The following is a 22,660-nucleotide window of genomic DNA, read 5'->3' on the forward strand; positions in this document are numbered from 1 at the left end:
GACTACCGCTCTTAACCACTACACCACACTGGCTTAAGTCTTTTAGGCCCAGGATGAACCTTGTGGGTGATTCATGTGAGCTCCAAGCCTCCATCCTCTTTCTGGTCTTGCAGCTGGAGGCATCCTTGTGCACTCGGAGAACCCAGAGCCTAGTGAGACAGAGGAAGGCCATTTTTAGTAAAAGGTGAAAGATTTATACGATCTGAGCTGAAACCAGAATATTGACAGAGGAAGGCCATTTGAGGTTCCCAAAGGTTGCTTGGCCCAGTATCTCAGGAGTTCTCAGCACCTGGAGTGCTTGACATAGGTACACGGCAAGCTATTCTCCCCCAAACCTCGGGCCATTTGGCAATCTTGGTGCTAACAGCCAGCAAAGTGGGACACTGGCAGGGGCCCAAAGAAGCTGGGGGCTCCCAAGCATATTGCAAAAAAGGGTGAGGGTTTTTTGTTTAACTTCTCTCACAGTGGGTCCCTACTCTGCACACACTTTCCCCAGCCTCTCCACCCCCCCCCCTTTGCCATATAGTTGTGTCTAACATTACTTCCCCTCCCCACCCTGATTTAATGAAGGGAGGGGGAAGAAAAGAAAAGAAAAACGAGAATGAGAAAAAGGTGAAGGGAAGGGGAGAAACACCACCAGCTCACACCAAGAAGCAATAACTTTTGTCTCCTCTTTCTTTGCAAAACCATCCACAAAAGAGTCTACCCAGGTTTCACTAGTCTAAGCAAGTTTCCCTAGAAGTAGCATATAATTGGAAGGCACCACAAGGGTAATCTAGTCCAACCCCCTGCAAGGAGGGACTTTTTGGCCCACAACCCTGAGACTGAGAGTCTCATGTTCTACCTTCTAAGCTACCTGCCCCACAGGACCTGGACTTGCCTCCAGCTCCCGCGAAGAGCATCTTTCGCGCCGCCCACTAAGGGCGCCTCTTGCGCCTCTTAACTGCTTCTTGGCCCGCAGAAACGCAACAGGTGACCCCACTTCCTCCCCTCACCAAGTTCCACGCCCCGGGAGTTTCTCCTTCGGGGAACCGATCAACCCAAAGAATCATAGGACTGTCTACCCCCTGCAATGCAGGAGTCTTTTGCCCAACAGGGGACTCTAACCCAGAACCTGACATTAAGGGTCTCGTGCAGACAATCTGGCCTCAAAAGAAGACCCCCACCTCCACCAGCTGAATCAAAGAAACTTTTCTCCCCCTCCTCTCTTGTTTTGCCTGAGGTCCCCCAACTTCCCTCCAGAGGTCCCGGCGCCTCCCTCGCCCGCCCGCCCGCCCGCTCGCTCCCAGCCGCCCTCCCCGCGGGTCCCGGAGGCGGGCGCAGACGCTGCTGGGACGCGCTGGGCTGCTGTGGAGCCGCCGGAGCCGAGGAGATGGGAGGCAAGGAAGCCAGCGCAACTGCCCAGCCCGGCCCCGGAGCGAAGGGCGCCCCTCTGAGGGGCAGATTCTCCCGGCAGCTCAAGAGACATCCAGGAGTGAGTCACCTCTTTCCCGCTTGACCTCTTAGCCTAAGAGTAGTGACCCCCAACCCCGCTCCCCCGCCCCTTGCACAGTAGCCCCAAACCCTCAGCACCCACAACCCTAAACCTTTCTTTCCTTCTCTCGCCGCCCCCGGCACAGAAAGTACTGCTGAGCATCGCCGCAGGCAGAAACTCGCCAGGTGCAGCTTTCCCCTAATAGCTTTTGTTTGTTTTTAAATGAAAATGAAACGTGAGAACCAGCCACCTCCATTTCCCCTATCCCAAGGAGCGAGGTGTTCCAGGTTTCTTTCTTCCACGCTCCCCTTCTCTGTCAGGCTCCCGCTCCTGCCTTCCTATGGGGAATGGCAGCAGCGTAGCAGGAGAGCCCTGACTGCGCGCAAGGTCTCGGGTTCCATCCCCAACGTCTCCAGGCAGGGCAGGGAAGACGCCTTGCCCGAAACCCTGCAGAATCGCTGCTCTTCAGGGCTCTTCCACACTTGCCGCCTTTTGCCCTGGGCTTCCTAGGCAAAGATCTGCACTTTCCCACCCGTGTCGGAGCACTTTTCTTTTTCTTTTTGCCCCGCAGCTTTCCCCTGGAAAACCCGCTCTTTACCGCTGAATCAGAGCCAAAGGCAATTCGAGTTTTCCGCAATGGTGAAGAGCAGGTTTTCATGGGGAAAGCATCAGAACAAAAACCAACCAACCAACGAACCCTTGGACCTGGACCTCGAAAGCCTTGAGCTATAACTAGAAACACAAAGCAAAGGTAACTGTGGATGAGCCCTCAGTGTTAACAGTGATGTGCTGGATGGACACAAGGGTCTGACTTGGTAGATGGCAGCTCCCCCGTCCCTCTACCCCCAGGCACGTTTGAGCCTTATCCTATAACCTCTAACCCTACAAAGACACTATAAAGACTCTAACCCTAACTCTTTGCATTCAAGAGGAGCATCTCATCCCTAACTGCTTCCTTCTAAGCTCACTCAGGAGAAAATATACCTGCTTCCTCTGCTAGCCGGATTCCTATCAAGCCCCTACCCTCAGTGATGCAGTTAGGTAGTTGTAGACCATAGGCACTGGCTCCTAGGGGCTGAAGCACTTGAAGACCCACCATGGTGGGTTTTTTTGAGGGGACCTTTTTTTGTTCAGTTTTTTTTGTTCAGTCATCCTGAGAAGCTGGTGCCTCTGCTATATAGTCAGAGTGGGGCTGAATTCCCAACAGCCCCAGCCAGAATAGCCAGCGGTCAGGGATGATGAGAAGCGTAGCCTCAAAATATCTGAAGGCAGGGCTGGTGGAGGACATTTTGGCGCCTGAGGAGGACCACAGAATGGCACCCCCACCTCCCCACCTGGGAATAAGGGTTGAGTGAAGATCTACACCAGGAACAAGGGGGAAGTGAAGATCTACATCAGTTTCTGCTGCCAGTGGCGTAGGAAGGAGGGTGTGGTAGGTGCAGGCTGCCTTGGGTGTCATCACTGAGGGGGGTGACAAAATGGCAGAAATATGTGTTTTTGAATAAATAACTCCCGCACCCACCGCACGTCCCTTCCTACGCCGCTGCAGGAGCCCTCTCCCCTCGAGTGATTTCCAGAAACCAGAAGCATTGCTGCCTCCAACTTTATGGCTAGTAGCCTTCGACAGCCCTTGCCTCCATAAATCTGCCTAATCCAGAGGCGTAGCTAGGTGAGGCGGGGGGCACTGGGCACCACACTGCGGGGCATACAGCAGGCCTGAGCCACACGTCTCTCCTGAGGTGGTGGGTGGACTCCCGGCAAGCTCTATGCTGCTTTTTCGAGCAGCGCAGGGCTTGCGTCTGCCCACCGCCTCAGCTGCCCTACAATTGAGGGGGAGGCTGTGGAGAGGCTCCACACAGCGTGCCCTGCCTTGGCTCACCCCACCCCATGGGCAGCTTGCCCCGCCATCATGGGTGGCTCATTCTGCCCCCAGCTGTAGGGCACGCGCGCTGCCCCAGGCACCTGAGCGGCTAGCTACGCCGCTGTCTGCTGCCCCGTCTGGATCACCTTGCCTCATGGGTGGGCCGGCCCTGTCAGAAGGGCTCCTAGATTCCCTATCCCTATTTTAGACTCTGGACTTTATGCCACCCCCCAGCATTAGGGTTGCCATATTTCAAAAGTAAAATCCAGGACCCCCCAAAAGTTGTTGAGCTTGAAAACCTCAATTTTTTCAATTGACTTACCTAAGATCCAGAACAAATCTCGCGCCCCCCCAGGTAAATCCAGACATATGGCAGCCCTACCCACCATATAACAATCCCCTGATTCTTTTGAGGGTGGGGGCATGACTGTTTAAAGTGACATAGTTGTGCTTTGACTGCATAGGGCAGGTGGCTAGTTTCATGGGATTCAAAGGTATATTTCTTTCTCTCTTTCTCCCAAAAATATTTATTTATTTACTTGCTAGCCCAGGCTTTTGAGCGTTTCTCTCCCTCCGTCCATAGAGGCAAGCTTATGCATATTTAATTCTTGGTAGTTTGTTCCCTAACCCTAGATGTCCGTGGACGGCTGCCACGCAATTGGCAAGAGGGGAGATTTGATGTGTTGTTATTTACCTTGTTATATCGGATGTCTCTAAGGGGTTTTTCAACACTCTAAGAATAAATCAACACACAGCAGGTTCCAATTTGCCCCCCCCCCATCAAAATCGAAAGCCAGCTTAAGGTGGTTCCCCGCCCCCATCTTTCCCCTCATATGTTGTGATCTAACTGTTCCCCCCACTTCAGAAATTTCAGTGACAGAATGGAAAACCTACAACCCACCCCAACCCCCCCTTTATCCCGTCTCCCAAAGCCATTGTCTCGCTTTCCATCAAAAATTCATGACAGGGATTTTGTTTACAAATATGAATAAACCCTGATAAATTATATATGCCCATGAGGCCTTGATATAAATACAATTTCCCCTCTCACAGGCTAAAAATGGGGGAGGGGGGAAATGGACTTGCCTAAGCTGGCTACACACACACACACACACACACACACACACACACACGGGAGGGGAGAATAAAGGAGCACAGCTTTCCCATTCCATACAAGGAAGGATACATAAACACATAAAACCAGATTTTCTCTTAAAGGTTACTGGTTTTCGCTTGCTATAGATCTGCACTTGGTCTCATCTGAGGAATTTTATTCAAGCATTGGCAAATGGACAATCTAACCAACCTCCTAGAGACAATCTAACTCTCGGAACAACCCCACCCCACACCTCTAGACCACAGCCACTCTCAGCAAGCAGCATCCTGGAAGGTCCGTTTATCTCTCAGAATCCACCAGTTCTCACAACATAGATGTCCCAAACAGTGCTAACAGCAGGTTGCAGTTAACATCTGCTGAGAAGTGCTAAAAGAAAATAAAAGATGGGGGAGATAGAAGAAAAAAGAAATGCTGTCACTATGACACCCACCCACCCAAACCGCCAGTATTTGGGGTACCTCCAAACTGTCACTATTTTGCAGGAGAGCTTCAGGTCCATACTGGGAAATTTAGGCTTGTGCAATTGAAGCAGATTAAGGGGCTCTTTCCCCCTGGTGCAACAAATCTAATAATAATAATAATAATAATAATAATAATAATAATAATAGACTTTTTGCAGTTAGGGAAATGGCAACAAAATGCATTGAAAAGTGTGAGATGAATGAATGATTAATAGGAAGATGTGTATGAACACTAGGGTTATAACTTTTTTTACAACCTCATGTTCCTGTAGCTTAGTTAGATGAATTTTTGCCTAAAAACAAAGGAATGAACTGTAATTTCCAAATCTTTTGAAAAAAAGGTCACCCCAAAATCAATAAATTGATTTTTGTATATATGACCGTATAATGTATTATGTAATTATACATCATAATGATAATTATGTTTTAAAATACAGGAAAAACAGAGCTTGCAATTTTTCTGATACTTGTACAATGTTTTGTACATTGTACATCACTTCTTATTGCTTAGAATAAGTCGAGGTTGCAGTTTGTCTCTGTTTCTGCTGCAAGCACCATAAAGTTTCCATATCACTTTGATTGTGTGTTCTGCGCACTGATTACTTCTTGGTATCTGGAGTATAGATGGCTCCGGCTTCCAGTGATTCTCCATACCCATAATGCTTTTTTTGTAAGGTTTCAATATTTTTGACAGGTTCTTGAACTCATTTTCATTGAGTAGTAACATTAGATATATGGTGATTCCAACTTTTCATTTCAGGGTGATATTTTTCACAAATGAGAAGAATTAGTCCCTTTTTTAAGTGTTTTTAAGCGAAAGATCATTCCTTTATGATATAGGAATTATTATTTTTTAAGTCAAAAAGTTATAACCAGGGGCAGAGGAAGGGGGTGCAGTGGGGGTGGATCGCCCCAGGTGTCACCACTGAGGGGTGTGACAAAATGCACTCACCGCGGGGCCTGTAGCGCAGCCGAGCCAAGCATCTCTCCTAGTGACGCGGTGGCTTGAGCGCCCGCAGGCTCTGCACTGCCCCAAATGATTCACCCGCTGCCTACCCCTCTGCTGCTGGTTATAACCCTAATGAACACCCTGCAAGGGAATCAGGATGAATGCAGGGCAAATGCTCGTTGCCGTCAAAGCTCCCTGCAAACAAATCAGAACAAATGCTCAATACAGACTGAACATACAGTCATATCCTACTCAGAGAAGACCCACTGAAAATGGAAAAAAAAAACCCTTAAGTTGATCTTATCTGTTCATTTCAATGGTCTGCTCTGTGTGGAACAAGCACTGGGTACTAACGCATAGTCTAACCTCTGCGTATGTTTTTAAAAGCTTTGTGCCAGCAAATCAGGATGGCTGCTGAACAAACAGGTCGTCCAGAGGAGCCTTTGGAAGAATTTTGCTTCTGAAATTGTCCCCTCAGTTTTTACACACACACACCCTGAAGCCACCATTGTTGCAACTCAGATACAGTGGTACCTCGGGTTAAGAACTTAATTCGTTCTGGAGGTCCGTTCTTAACCTGAAACTGTTCTTAACCTGAGGTACCACTTTAGCTAATGGGGCCTTGCCACGTGATTTCTGTTCTCATCCTGAAGCAAAGTTCTTAACCCGAAGTACTATTTCTGAGTTAGTGGAGTTTGTAACCTGAAGCGTCTGTAACCTGAGGTACCACTGTATTCACCAGGATTTCCTGTTTAGGTAAGCAATTATGGGGAAGTGGGGAAGCAAGCAAACTCTAGTGCACATGTGCACACACTATCAACGTTTTAAAAAGGGCATTCCCAAATTCGTCCCACAGAGGCAAAAAGGAGAGAAAAGGAGACAATGATTTACCAGAGACAGATGCTAGAAAACCGGGACGGTCCCTGGGAAATAGCAGCAGTTGGAGAGGGTGCAAAGGGTTAACTGTGAGCGCCAAGCTCTGCCTGCCTGTGATAGGTTGAAAGAAGTAGGGGGATTGGTGCAGCCCTGACACACCATCCATTATCCACCATCAGCTGTTCTTTGCACCATCCATGTGGATCAGCATTTTCACCTTGCAACAGCTTCTCCTGCTGCTGTGTGGCTGCACTTCCCAGGGAGCCCAACTGCCTCAGCCTATGATTAATGCCAACTCCACATCTACCGCCAACTGAGCAGAAAGGAAGGAAGGAAGGAAGGAAGGAAGGAAGGAAGGAAGGAAGGAAGGAAAAGGCTTGCAACCCCAGAACTCTGCTGGTGGTACAGAAACAGAGCAGAAACATGCCGTTGTCACAAAGCAAGGCTGATGAGAAGCAGAAGCTGTGTTGCCTGGTGGTGATGGGATTTTGTGAAGTTCTCTCTCTCAGAGTAGCAGAGACTTAGCCCTATAGTTGTCTTGCGCATGTAGAAGAAGAAAAATCTGGACCAGGAGCATGGGCATAGCCAGGATTGATGATAGGGGGCAGGCTTAATGTTAGGGGGAAGAACCTCAGTTATTTTCACTGATTTACAGTGGTACCTCGGGCTACATACGCTTCAGATTACAGACTCCGCTAACCCAGAAATAGTACCTCGGGTTAAGAACTTTGCTTCAGGATGAGAACAGAAATTGCACAGTGGCAGCGCGGTGGCAGCAGCGAGAGGCCCCATTGGCTAAAGTGGTGCTTCAGGTTAAGAACAGTTTCAGGTTAAGAACAGACCTCTGGAATGAATTAAGGAATTAACCCGAGGTACCACTGTGCTTGATCTGTGGGGCCAGGTGCCCCCCCCCCCCGGTACGCCCAAAGCCAGGAGAAAACTCCCAAATCCAGTAATTCCTAGATGGCAGCCACACACCTGCACTTTCTTTCCACAACTGGCATCCTTTGCTCTTCTGCCCTACTCCTAGGGCAAGGGAAGAGAACAAGGCCAGACAATGTGGGGGCTGTTGGGAGTTGAAGTCCAGTAATAAATGGAGGCACCACCATGTCTCTAGACTAGAGTTCTCAGCAAAATAAGAACACAGGAAGTTGCCTTATGACAAGACAAACCATAAATCCACCACCCTCAGCACTGTCTGCAATGACATACCACCCAACTTTTTCTGACTGATACCAGGGTGGAATCTACACGCATATAAATAATGCTGTGAAAATGCTTTTTCAAAAAACGTTTTGAAAAATATATTGAATTTGCCATAGCTCATTGTCGCCATCTAGTGTCATATATTGCACTTTACAACACACTTAAAACGTTTTATTTGCAGCTGTATAGTCGAGTCCCAGGACACACTCCCAGGTGAGTAGCATGCGGTGTTCTTGCCCCTTCAAAGCACTTTGGGGGGCGTGATCTCGTGTGGTGCCCCAAAACACACATTTTTGAGCACTGCACAAGGTCACAGTTCTCCCCAATGCTTGGGAGAGGGGGCAAGAGCACAGCATGAGAGCAAGCAAGATTACAGCACCCAAAATGGCCACCATGATCTCATGTGTAAAAATGGGACACTTGGCAGGTATGCAATGCCTGGCAATAGCTCTCCAGGGCTTCAGAGAAGGAGTCTTTTCCAGCCCTAACTGGAGATCCCAGGGATGGAACCTGAGGCCTCTTGCACGCACAGCAGATGTTCTGTCACTAAAACACAAGTCTTAGTGCCGTAGTAAATTGTACTTGCTCTTCCCACCCACCTCTCTACCTTTCCTTTCTTCATTCCCTTTCATTTTCTTTTTCATAACTTGCAATAGGTAATTCCATCAAGTTAGCGGGGGGGGGGGGACACATACACACATCTGAAAACATGCAAAAAGAGGAGTCAGGAAGAAACCTGCACAAGTACTCCAGTCACATCCTCACAAAAATGCAGGAGTCTGGGAGCAATGACGAGCCAGAGAAAGGAGAGTGGGCTAAGCGCGGCCACAATTTTACTGATGACAGCACTCCACTGGTTCAGTGCAGCATAGAGCAAGGTTCTGTCCATTGGGCAGCCTACCCCAGCCTGTCCACAGGAGGATTTCACTCCAGGCCACCTCCGCTGGGATGTGCCTCTCACCAGCCAGCCAGGACATCTATCTATCTATCTATCTATCTATCTATCTATCTATCTATCTATCATCTATCTATCTATCTATCTATCTATCTATCTATCTATCTATCTATCATCTATATATCTCTATCATCTATCTATCTATCTATATCTATCTATCTATCTATCATCTATCTATCTATCTATCTATCTATCATCTGTCTATCTATCATCTATCTATCATCTATCAATCTATATATTTAAGTTTATTTTTAAAATTTGACTAGTGCATCACATAATAACATTTGTAGATTGTTGCTGGATCCGGCCAGTTGCCCATCTAGCCCAGCATCCTGTTTTCACAGTGGACAACCAGATTCCCATGGGAAGCCTGCAAGCAGGACCTGAATGCAACAGTCCTCTCCCCTCTGGGATGGAGACGTATGCTGCCTCTGACTGGCTAGTAGCCATGGGTAGCCTTCTCCTCCATGAGTTTGTTTAATCCTATTTTTAAGGCATCTAAGTTGGTGCCCCCCACCACCTCATGTGTGAGCAAATTCACTCGATTAACTATGTGATTGTGGGAAGGACTTCCTTTCATTTTGCCTGCCCTGAATATCCCAACATTCCACTTCACTAGATGCCCCCGAGTTCTGATGTCCTGAGAAAGGCAGAAAAACCTTTCCCTGTCCTCTTTCTCCATGGCATGCATAATGTTATACAAGCCTATTCCTCACCTTTTCTCTGAACTAATATAGAGAGCAGTCTCACTGCGGCTGCTACTACCACCAGCTTCCTATCTTGTTAGATTCCTTGAAAACTAGCACCCCTTGCTAAGCCTTTAGAAAACACAGAAGAGGACAATCTGAGAGCCTTCATGGCTAAATTTAAATATTAAGCGGCCCTCATGCTTTGTTTACACAACATTTTCTGAGATACTTTCTGGAACTCACACTTCAAAAGGCTTTTGAATGGGGTGGGTTGAGGTGGAACAACTTGCATCCTCTGAAATCCTGGAGAACAGGAAAGCCATTTGGAAAACCTATCAGCAGTGCAACGTTCTTCTATCCTCTGCATGGATCACACGCCTACTGCCATAGTGCCACAGCAGCTTTCTTCCCAGTGGCAGCCAAATTTATACGTTTATCCCCAGTGAGTTGCCCATCCTCAGATGTTCCCCCAGAATTAATAACCCAGAAGATGCCAGCAGCAGATGGTGAAATACTTCTGTAATCCCTGACTCTCTGCAGAGGTGCCAGAAGTCCCTGGGACTGTGGCGTCATTCTTTATTATCCGGTGTGTTTCAGCTAGAAGCCACTGCCAGGTCCACTTGGCATGGGGCCGGCACACAATGTGAAAAAAGGAAAATCATTATTTCTCGACAACTCTAACCTCCTGAATCGCACCTGGCGTCTGCTGAAAGTTGGATGCGCCAAAGGGTGTGAGGTGGGGAGGGTAGCCGTGGCTCAGACTGAGCATGCTGAGATGTTAAAAGAAAATGGGGGAATGAATGGGGCGCTGCCTGGTCACAAGGAAAGTTGTGGGGTTCATGGTGGCCAAATTATTCTAGATTCCAGAAGGATGTCAACAAGTCTCCCAATGGGAGATTAAGAATGGATAGGAACCCAGGAAGCTGCCCTGCCTTATACCAAGTCAGACCATTGGTCCATCAAGCTCATGGCAGTGGCTGCTCAGGAATGCTCCCTCAGGAATGGATCTTTCCAAGTCCTACCTGGAGGTGCTGGGGATTGAACCTGGGACCTTCTGCATGCAAAGCAGGTACTCTACTACTGAGCCACGGCCCTTTCTGGACCGGAATAAAATATTCCATGATGGGAATAAAACCTATGAATCCTTATTCCCAACCCTTTCTTTCCCCTTGTGTTACATCAACCCTCAGAGAAAATTATGTGAAGTGACATTTTTGGGGGGGATCTTAGAACAAAATATCTTTGGGATATATACCCCAACAGATAGAGTTTTCAGTACCTGGATTCCTAGCCCTGTCAAAGATCACAGCCCGTAATCAATCAGAAAAGTCATATTTATGTGAATGCCTTGCCCCTCTACTTCCCAGATTCCACTCTGTGTTCTGGGGTAGGCAATGTTTTGATTTGCTTCTATGGCAATAGTTAGGATTATAAACTCCTGGCTATTTGTTTCCTAGAGGGCAGGGGGGGAGACACAGAGGTTCATTATGCTCTAAACATCTAGCTGGGCATGAGGGGCCAGTGCAATTTGGGAAAGGTCAAGCGGCTGCTGTATCTGTTTGGATTGAGGCTTTGCACCTTCAGCCTCCTGGGGATTCATATAGCAGGCTAGGAAGGAAATTACCTTGGAATTGGATACAAAAGCTGTTGGCGTTCAGGGCAGCTTCGTTAAATAGGGATGGTAGCTGGAGCCCAAGAGGCAAGCAAACGTAAACATTTTGTGTATGTGGGTGTGCACGTGTGTTGCAGGGATTTGGAGAGAAGTGTTGCTGTAGAAAACAGCCTCAAAATAAAACTATTGGCAGGAAGAGTATTTGGCACTGGACATCAAGTTTGGCTGGAAAGCAAGCAATAGTGCACCAGATAGTGGAAATAGGATTGTTTCCCTTGCTGTATGTTCCACAGTAGACTCTGATCAAACCAGTTTTGCAGGCTTTTGTGACACTACCCAAATCTGCAAAACCTGTTTACCAGAGGCAAAAGTTGGGATGGGGTACACAACATGAACAGCAGCCATACTCTATCATATCACTTTCAACACTCTGAAAAGCAGCAGTCATCTGTGTCGAGTCTTATGCCCCATTCCAAACCACCACCAGCAACCAATAATGCCCAGCTTGATTAGTTGAGAATACTTTAGCTCGGAGTATTTGGGATGGACATAGGGTGATGCTCCACCCTATGGACCCTCCAATATGGGGTGTCGCAAAGGTCAGCCTTATACCTCATGCTGTTTAACATCTACATGAAACCACTGAGGAGGATCATCCGGGAATTTGAACGGCATTGTCATCAATATGCAGATGAAACACCTCTCTATTTATCCTTTGCATCTGCAGTTGTGGCAGTGGACGGTCTAGACTCAGTGATGGACTGGATAAATGCTGGTTAAACTGAAGCTCCATCTGGTTCTTTTGACTGTACTGGTGGGGTCAACCTGTTTTAGGTAGGGTTGCATTCCCTCTAAAGGGGCTAGTGCTCAGTTTGGGGGTTCTTCTGGATCCACTCTGGTCACTCAAGGCACGAGTAGCTCTGGTGTCATGAAGTGCTTTCCATCAGCTTCAGTTGGCGGTCCAGCTGTGACCCTGACTAGATATTCAAGGCAAGCAAAGAGAAAATATTTCTTTACAAAATACAGTGGTACCTCGGGTTACATACGCTTCAGGTTACATACGTTTCAGGTTACAGACTCCGCTAACCCAGAAATATTACCTCAGGTTAAGTACTTTGCTTCAGGATGAGAACAGAAATCATGCTCCAGCAGCACGGCAGCAGCGGGAGGCTCCATTAGCTAAAGTGGTGCTTCAGGTTAAGAACAGTTTCAGGTTAAGAACGAACCTCCGGAACGAATTAAGTACTTAACCCGAGGTACCACTGTAAGTTCTTAACCCAAGGCACCACTGTACATGGGGGAAAGCAAGGATGCAGCTATGCCTCCTGACCAGCAGAAAACTTTCTCTACCATGTCCTCTATATCAGCATTTAAGATTTAATCATGCATTGCCCATGTACTTTCAGACTGTTGTAACCATATGGACCAGGAACTTTTTATATATTAAAAAAGTTGAAAGAAAGCTGAAATTTTAAATTGCATTTTAACCTGTATTTAAAATTGCCCCCCCCAATTAGGTTTTTATTGTAATTTTACTGGTATTAGCCGCCCTGAGCCCAGCTCTGGCCGGGGAGAGCGAGGTATAAATAAAAATTATTATTATTATTATTATTATTATTATTATTATTATTATTATTAAATTGTTAGAATGATTATTCCTCTCCAGAAGGCTGTATCCCTATATTCTGTGTTAATTAAACCTCATTCCACAATCTGGTTCCTGTAAAGAGGAAACCAGTTGGATCTCACCAGACAGCAGGCTCCATGTCTTGGGTGCCACAGTGGGCAAGGCCCTTCACCACACTTTCACAACAGTGACACTTAAGACAGTGGGAGGATATGCTAAAGGGCTGCCCACTTCCTTGTCCTCAATGGATGGCAGGACTGTGTGGAAGGAGACATTCCTGTAGGAATGCCTGTACCAGAAATAAGCATTAATCCATTAAGCATTCCTCAATGACATTGAGGAAAGAAGGAAGGAAGGAAGGAAGGAAGGAAGGAAGGAAGGAAGGAAGGAAGGAAGGAAGATTGGATTGGGGTGTGAGGAAGAAAACTCAGTGTGAACAAAAGAGGTCAAGAATGGGTAAGTGGGTTGATAAAAATCAATCTGAGTTGGATGGAGAAGTGCAAAAGTGAAGATACTAAGTGTATCACAATAAATAATGGCTTTCATTTACCAGACAAAGGTGCTCATCTTCTCATCTCCCACAAATAGCAACCACAGCTCCATCAGTTACATCGCTGTTGACAAAACGCCCCTCATAACCATCTCCCTAAGGGCTCAGCAGGCAGAGGGAGAAAATGCATGCTTCCTTCTACTGCCCCTAGACTTTCCCACTCACCCACCAATATGCTCCAATATCCAGTGTTAAGAGGCCTTGCTCTCCCCCATCCCGGGAGGTATGGGGAGTGGCAGGCAATTTCTCATCCCCAGATCCAATTCCTCCCCTAGATATGTCTATTTTTCTCCCCCTTTTAATTCAGTCACTCAAACTGACAGCTACACTGTGTACTAGAGCTTGGCTATACGATTGCTGTGCCATATTTTCCCTGTAAATCTCCTGATGTGTCAGGGCTCCCTTTAACTCCCCAGTCCCCCTGATAAATATTCATTTTATTTGCGTATTTTTCATCTCTCTCTCTCCAGCTCATCCCCCTCATTGGCTTCATTGGACTCGGACTGGGTAGCGCTGCCCTCTACCTTTTGAGGCTGGCCATCTACAGCCCCGACGTGAGGTACGTTTCTGGAGGGAGATCACTATGAGAATGAGTTAGTTGCAGTATAGTCGCAGGCATCATCATCAGTTTATTCGTATGCCACTCTCCTGTGCTAAACCATGCTCTAAACGACTCACATTCGCAAAGTTTACAGAATAAAATATAATAACATTTCCAGATCATTCACTGATAGTTGCAAAACATAAATAAAATACAGATAGTAATAGGCCTGATGCTATTAATAGACCTGTGTGGATTTGTAATGCTTTGTTCACTCATTTCTGGTAGGGCATCCACACAATACCATTATTCAATCATAGTCATCCTGAATTCTCCCTGTGCTTCTTCCCACTTTTTTTTTCCAGACCAGGGAGACTTATTTTTCAGAAGAAATGGAAGGGTAGTGCACTCTCTACAGGTGCAGCCAGTAGTTTCCCCCCCAAGAAAAATAGGTGCTGCTACACATCCATGCCCCTGCCACCACTTGCCTGCCCACCCACCCCCTCTCTCCTTCACCGCTTCACACTTCCTGTGGCTGCAGGCACAGGCTCCCAGAGGTGCTTTGCCACCAGCTTTTAACTATCGCCAAAGCACCTCTTACGATCACCTGGAAGACTCATTGGCAATCGTAAAACGGTGATGTCAGTAGACATAGATGGAAGTGACCAAGTAAATCTAGCATAATGTTTAGCTGAGGGTATCACCATATGTTTCAATAGTTTTTAAAGAAATAGATCCATGTTCTCAAAACTATGTCAAGAAGGTCTAGCCAGTGCTTAATTCTGAAAGCAAAAGGTGCCTCTGAATAATAATAATAATAATAATAATAATAATAATAATAATAATTTATTTCTACTCCACCCATCTGGCTGGGTTTCCCCATCCACTTTCAACAGGCTTTCAACAGAACATTAAAAACAGAATAAAACTTCAAACATTAAAAACTTCCCTAAACAGGCTGCCTTCAGATGTCTTCTAAAAGTCGGGTAGTTGTTTCTTTCCTTGACATCTGATGGGAGGGCGTTCCACAGGGTGGGCGCCACTACCGAAAAGGCCCTCTGCCTGGTTCCCTGTAACCTTACTTCTTGCAGTGAGGGAACGGTCAGAAGGCCCTCGGCGCTGGACGTCAGTGTCCGGGCTGAGTGATGGGGGTGGAGGCGCTCCTTCAGGTATGCTAGATGTACTGTCTGCCTTGGGAAGGAAGCCCTGCTCAGCTGCTCAGCGGTAAGTGAAAGAGGCTTTGTACATGTCCAGAGTACTTTTCTTATTTATTTTTGCACATCTGCATCTTTAAGGAAACTATCTTGCCACAGATGAAGCAGCCATCAAGTGTACAGCAAACAGGTCTATAGTAATCAAGCAACGTACATGTGTGAACTATAGACCTACATCTCCCAACCCCATCATTCCAGCACTGCTTTCCACATTGCAGCGGGGCAGAGTCTATACAGTGGGTGTGACTGACCTGCCCTGACACCACTGCAAGCCCTTGCGCAGTCCCAATAACTGGTTGTTCCATTCTGCTATTGAGACCCTGTAGTTCCCCAATAGCATACTGGCAAATAGCCAAGGTGGAACTAATGGGTGGATTTGCAGTTTGCACCTGTGCAAAACTGCCCTGGAAAAAAATGGAGGAAGGAACAGCAAAGGGGCAAATGGCTATTCATCCCTCTCTCTCAGTTGCCTATGCCTGCCTGCCAAACACCAGGCCGCTGCGCCTCTGGCAAGTGCACCGTGAGTCACCCTTTGAAGATGCCTAATGCTTTTATAATATCTGTTTGCTTCCGCTAAAACTATCATTGATTCAATTTGACACCATCTGCCCAGGGCACTTAGCAAAGCAATTATCAGCTCTAGAGCCCCTGTGCCTGGGATTGAGCTGTGCACACAACACTTGAACAGACGTCCGGGGATGTTCACCAGCCTCTTAACAGGCATTGGCAAAGCCAGCTCTGGATTTTTGTAGGGCCCTCCATGGGCCCTCCTAGTCCCATTGCGCCCCTAGACAAGAGAAGACCATGTCCTAGAGAATGTACAGTGTGCTTTCCCTTTCCACTGTGTAACCACAGTCAGCTTCAAAAGCCAGGGAATAGGGGGAGGGACTTCCAAGGCAAAGCTGGTTATTTCCACCACTCATGTCATCAATTTCTATTTATTATCTGTGTAGATCTGAACCCAAATCCCCTGTGCTAGGGTGGTCAGGGAATTGTAGCACACCTCTCTCTCTCTCTCTCTCTCTCTCTCTCGTTCTCGTTCTCTTTCTCTTTCTCATGCCCCCTGTCCTCTCTGTGTAGTGGAAACTGAGGCTAATCCCCTTAACAGAGTCCTCCCAGCAAAGGTCTGTCACTACTAACTGCTGGTTCTGGCCAAAGCAATGAAGGAAAAAATAAAACCCAAGGGTTGCTACCATTGAAATTAATGAAGCATAAATGTCTTATGTCCATTAATTTAAATGGATCTAATCTGAGTAGGACTAGCATTGGAAACAACCCCAAGCACAGATGTGGGATGAGGTAAAAGCATCCAGATTTGGTTTCTCTGCCACTGTCAATGCAAGCGCCTTCTTTTATCATCAGTGCCTGATTCCCACATGGAAAGTTTGGTCTCCTGCTTCCTGTCCAGGGCCAAAGTGTGAAAGGAGCAGGAAGGAGTTCATGTGTGTGTGGGAAAGAGTTTCTCGTGGGAACTTTCCTGGCCTTGATCTCCAGGACTGTTTTTTGGGCTTAACCTCTCCCCTTCCCAACCCACATCCTGAGCTGCTTGTTCACAAATACCCCAAAGCTAAAATGAAAAACAGCTCTGAGATACTTAATGTTTCAACAACAATCACCCTTAGGAGATGAAAAGACAAGGACAGATTCGCCCCACCCCACCAGCTTAGCTGGTGTCTCTTGAAATCTCACAGTCCTATCTCCAAGATTTGAAAGATCTCAAGCACTGGTCCACCAATCTCTTTCTCCTTACAGTCAAACCATCATCTGTTATCTTTTTTTTCTTTTGAACCACAGTGTGTCTTCAGCAGCTCATAGGCATGTCTAAACTACAAAATTGCATCAGTTTTATACCAGAGGGATATCTGTGTTTGTCAGTTGCAGCAGAATCAACAAATATTGTTATGGCAGTTTGATGCCTTCTTAAAGAAATGACTTCCTGCAAAGAATCCTGGAGATTGTCATTCAGGAAGATGCTAAATATTCCTCTGGCTCTAAGTCCTGGCCCTAGCCCTGGTTCTAACCCTTGATCCTAAACCTGGCTCTAGCCCTAGCCCTGGTTCTAAGCCCTAACCCTAGCCCGGGTCCTGGCCCTGGCCCTGGATCTAAGGCCTAGCCCTGGCCCTACCTCTACCTCTACCTCCAGGACTTCCATGATGATTGGAGTCTGTAGTGCAGAAATGACCAGCATGTATTCCTCTTGCTAGGAGAGTTGGGCACTCTGGAATTAGAGCCAATACCATACTTTCCCATATTAAATCCTTAAAAGTACCAGAAGAGAGCAAACTAGCTAAGGATGTTCCTCTCCCAAATCGACTGACACTTGCTCGATATAACCTTCTGCTATGTATTCGATCGGAAGGATTCAAACCACTGACCTTCTGATTGGCAAGCCCAAGAGGCCCAGTGCCACCCGCATCCCAAGGTAGGGACTGGTAGGAGGACAGAGTGTTAAATACACCTCACCACAGACATTAGTAGGTGACCATCTTTAGCTCCTTGCCATGGAGCGTTTCATATGCTGCAGATCAAGCTGCATTGCTGCCAAAGGCACCAGGCCATTCTGGAGAAGGATGTTGGTTTGTTTGTCTGTGGTGGTAGGCTGCTCTTATTATTGTATATTGACAGCAGTGTTTTCTGGGACAGGGCTGAGGAAGGACACAATGGAAGAAATATGGGAGGGGAGAGATGGATTCAGGGCTGCTGCCTGAGGCAAAAAACAAAATGGTGCCCTCTACATTGACTGAGTTGGCAGTTGACTCTTACTTCAGCACTGGCATTCTGCACCACATCTGTGATAGAGAGCCACATTAGGAGACCCAGGACAGACTAGGTGGCAACAAACGAGAATGGCTGTGAGCCTTGGGAGGAACAGCCACCTGTTGCACTTGTCCTATTCTGCCTAATGGTTATAGATTTGAAAGAGACAGAGGGAGATCTGTGACTAAGACCTGCATAGGTCTTGTCATTGGTACACACATAATTGAGAAAGATTGAATATCCCTGTAAATCCATGGTTATCTAGCCTCTGACCTAGTTCCCATGACCTTGCCCAGAAGGAAGAAACGGAATCTCACCTTTGTGGGAAAGCAGGAGGCTGCAGAACCTGGGGGCAACCCAAGCTGCTGATGCTCTCACCACAGGGTCTGACATAGTGTCTTCTTGCCAGGTCCACAGGCATGGTGGATGAACAAGCAAGTGGCAGGGACCATACACTCATTCCGTAATGAGGTGTGAGGGGCAAATCATACCTGGGGCATCAGTACAGTCACCTTCAGCCTCTGTGGCAAAATAGGCGCAGCAGCACATGGGGCTGCTCCTCTTTACAGGTTTTATTCTCCAGTGTACCTGCTCACACATGCCCCAGCAGAACACATCTGCGGCTGGTCCTGGAACCACGGGTATACTCCCCAGCTCTGTCATTACATTGCAAGGTTAGCCTTTGGCAAGTTGCTGTTTCTCAGCCCCCGTCTCCCTTTTGTAGGGACTAATAATGACAACTCACAGATTCACTAAAGGTGGTAAACACTTCTGCACCTTGCAAGAGTTTTATCAGTAATCATTTCCAATATCAACACAAACAGCCACAGAGATCCAATCAGCAACTCTCCCCGTTTCTGGGGATCCTTTTCCTCATGGTCACTGAGCAAGCAGAGCTGGATTAATGCAGTCCAGAGGGAATGTGTGGATAAACAAAGCAATGACCATAGGGATTAAGATATATACACAACTAATCAGAAAAACATGGCCCACTGGTGCCTGGTGCCCATTGGGTCTGGTAGGGTGGAAGGTAGAGAGGTCAACAGAAGGTGGAGGCAGAACTAATGACAGAACCAATGTCCTCATCCCTGCTGAGTTTTACAAGGACAGAGACCAAGAAGGGGGCAGGCTGACAGGCAGTGCCACCCGCTGGAGTGGATATAAGCAAGGAGGCAGGCAAATGGGGGCAGGCTAAGGTTGGTGGTCCAGGTCCCATTTTCCTTAATGGACCAGCCTATACTGCCAGACTGGAATGAAGGGGTGGCTGAATCTGTCTATTTCAGTTTCTCTCAGTGTCTCATTTTTATTTATTATATTATATTATTTATTTCACAATGTTTATATACTGTTTGATTGTAATGAAACCTCAGCCCGGTTTATGAAAAGGTTTTTCCAACCTTACATTCAGATCTCAAATTTTCCACATCAACTTTTGTTTTTTTTAAAACCTCATCATGAAAATTCATCAGCATTTTAGTGTGAACGTCTCTTAAAATATTCATTTTTGTACGCAGTCTTGCCTAATATACACATTTTTGCAAACCAATTTCCCATAATATAATGCATTTTTCTATGTTATTTTCATGAATATATGCATTTTTGTGCACATTACTTGGTTAGAGAACCACACAGCAGACTATGGAACAGTGTGAATTTCAAAAGATGGCTGTGTTTTGGTCTGCATATTGTTTCAGAAAGTTCACTTTTAGATGCAAACTGAATAGAATTTCTCTCCCATCCCAATGGAATGAACAGGAGAGCTGGGGGGATGTAAATTCTGTGGTCAGGTTTAGTGAAATTTAGGGTAGCCAGATGCAAAAGAGAACAGAGCTCCTACTTATACTTTTAATAGTTGTTTAGAAGATGGGATTTGGTAGGGGTCAGCTTTTCATCTCCCAACGCTGCACAGGTGAGCCAAGCTGGACCTGTTGAAATTTCCTTTGCTGTATATCTATTAGGAATACAAGAGAGAGCCCTGCTCTGCTTGGCATCAGGTCACTCTAGTGATGAAATTCTAATTGCCTGCCTCTTCTGAAGCACAACAGCATAACTTAATTTGAAAATACATGGATAAGACAACCAGCAATGGAAGAAATAGCAAGAAGGAGGCACACATGGATCTTAGCTAGATGGACAAAGCAAACCAGAGGCAAAGAATGACCTAAGGTGCCTGTGAACTCATACCATTAATAACTGAGGAGACTCCACAGAGGAGCTCAGAGGTGGGACAGTGGGGGGTATGTGGAGAAATTCATTTGATTCACATTTCAGTTTGCACCTGCCTAATTCATACTTCCTGAACCAATATGTGAACTGAAGCACAATTCTTCTTTGTGCTTCTACAAAATTTGGGATCTTTAATGCCAAAAAAGCATACAAATATTTGTGCATCAGGGGCAAGTGTAAAAATGCCGTAAGTATACTATACAGCAATTATGAAGCAATGTTTAGGAAAATGTATGTATTGGGCAAAATTTCATTAAAAATGTGCATATTAGGAGAAAGTTGTACAAAAAAGCTTAATTTTTGTGGGGCTTAAAGAGAAAAAATCTGCTGTGGAAACAGGCAGACTGAATTGAAGCTTGGAAAAAATGGGAAATGGAGAGAAACCTAAATTGACAGATTCATTTATCCGCAGCTCAGAGTACAAGGTGCAACTTTAGGATGGGGTGGCTTTGTTATTTTTAAAGGCTGGGAATCCCTAGCATAAAAGGATTTGTGTTTGGGTGCACAGAATGAAAGAGAAAGACTGAGATGGGATGGCAGGATATTCGTTTGTTGCTCACTGACAGGCAAATACCTAAATATCTATACATGTGAGACCAGCCGTATAGATTACCGAATATCCTGGAGAGAGGCACGCGTGTGCCTGTGTGGCGGAGGGCAAATGTGGCTTCTCCAGGGGACCCACGTGCTCGGTTCATTTCCTCCTTTTGGATCCACAGCTACAAGCAGCTGGAGTTCTAATATGGCTCCATGCCTGGCAGTCTCCCCAGCAGCCAGTTGTCATAGCTACAGGAGTTCACAGGAGTCTCTCAAGTTTTTTTAGTGTTAATTTTGAAGGCTTAATTCCATCTCTTCAGCTTCACACATGGAGATCTTGTCCTTGTTCTCCTTAACACCCAGTGTGAGGTAGCTGTGACTGCTTCAGAGTAAGGACTGCTGGGCGGGTGGGCGGGGAATTTTGACTGGAAGTTAGAAGACAAGTAGTAGGAGCTGAAACCAATTTGCTTGAAAATATCTCATCAGAGAATTGGTATGCAAAATAGTCACAGTATTCTGAATATTCAAATATTTACTGGACTTCCTCTGAATATTTTACATCTGCATACAACACCTGGTTGTATTTGATCTGAGTGTTTAGTACTGGACAATTTTTGAGAACCATTGCATAATGGCATTTTATATTTGACAGTTGGCATGCAATAGCATTTTAATAGTATTTCTTTATTTGGTGCCAACATCATGTAATGGTTAGAATGTCAAATTAGAATCAGGGAGATGAGGGTTCAAAAGCCCGCTTAGCCATGATGCTCTCTGCATGGCCATGGGCCATGTATTCTCTCAGAATTACCTCATAATGTTATCACAAGGATGAGGCAGTGGGGAGAATAATGTACACCACCACGAGTTCCTTGGAGGAAGATTGGGATAAAAATGTGATAAATAATATTTGACCGTATTTGATTATAGCTGACATATGGATATTTGCCTGTATTTGACAGATGTCATGTGGCAGTATTAGTGTTTGACAGTTAACAGCTTGATGAAATTTCATATTTGATACCTGCCAAAATCAAAGCAGTCAGGAAATGCCAAAGTGTCTCGTGTTCTAAAATACTGAGGTAAATTTTCACATTCAGAATTTGAATTACCCACTGAGTATGTCATGATTTGCAGTCACCTACTCCAGCTATACCCAGGCAAGTTGGGATACTCCACAATATCCCAAGATATTAGTGAACAAGGATCTCACAACTTGCCTGCAAATCATTGCTCAGGTTGTAGCCATCACCCACCTCAATGCTGTCCACCCATTATGCTCCTGATTGTCCCACCCTCATCCTGTCTAGAACCAACAGCAGTGACTGAAATACACAGCCTTTATAGCATAGCCTTGTGTCAAACAAGGCAGTACTATAGCAGCTGTAGACTGGGCTCTCCTTGTCTCTTTCTAGCCTTAGACTTTGTGGCCCTTAAGCTTAAATCCTGAGTAAAGGTAAAGGGACCCCTGACCATTAGGTCCAGTCGTGGCCAACTCTGGGGTTGCGGCGCTCATCTCGCTTTGTTGGCCGAGGGAGCCAGCGTACAGCTTCTGGGTCATGTGGCCAGCATGACTAAGCCGCTTCTGGCGAACCAGAGCAGCGCACGGAAACGCCGTTTACCTTCCCGCCGGAGCGGTACCTATTTATCTACTTGCACTTTGACATGTTTTCGAACTGCTAGGTTGGTAGGAGCAGGGATTGAGCAACGGGAACTCACCCCATTGTGGGCATACAATTGAATGCATGTGGGTCAGGGAGGGGCTTACTACTACAGTCCCAAATCCAATACCCACATGTTTTGACTATATGTAGCTCTAAATCTTCTAGCAGAAATTCTGCCTTCGGTCAGACCAAACCTGGAATAATGTGTCCATATCTAGGCGCCACAATTTAAGAAGGATATTGACAAGCTCCGGAACGTGTGCAGAGGAGAGTGACCAGGGCTGGATCTACACTGACCTTTTTAACATTATTAAAACAATACTAGCTATATTGTTCTAAAACGT

At 46.3% G+C, this 22,660-nt stretch overlaps 1 protein-coding gene across 1 annotated transcript in view; it reads left to right on the forward strand.

Annotated features, from left to right (window-relative positions):
* The first annotated feature begins 1,253 nt into the window (after nucleotides 1–1,253).
* Nucleotides 1,254–22,660, forward strand: part of NDUFA4L2 (NDUFA4 mitochondrial complex associated like 2) — a 29,116-nt gene continuing 7,709 nt past the window's right edge. The window contains exons 1-2 of the mRNA XM_083599850.1: nucleotides 1,254–1,474; nucleotides 13,848–13,936. Coding sequence (XP_083455976.1) covers nucleotides 1,373–1,474; nucleotides 13,848–13,936 — 191 coding nt within the window. The 5' untranslated portion in view covers nucleotides 1,254–1,372. The remainder of the gene's footprint in view (nucleotides 1,475–13,847; nucleotides 13,937–22,660) is intronic.

The sequence above is a fragment of the Podarcis filfolensis genome (genome assembly GCF_964270895.1).
Source record: "Podarcis filfolensis genome assembly, chromosome: 2".
NCBI classification, from domain to species: domain Eukaryota; kingdom Metazoa; phylum Chordata; class Lepidosauria; order Squamata; family Lacertidae; genus Podarcis; species Podarcis filfolensis.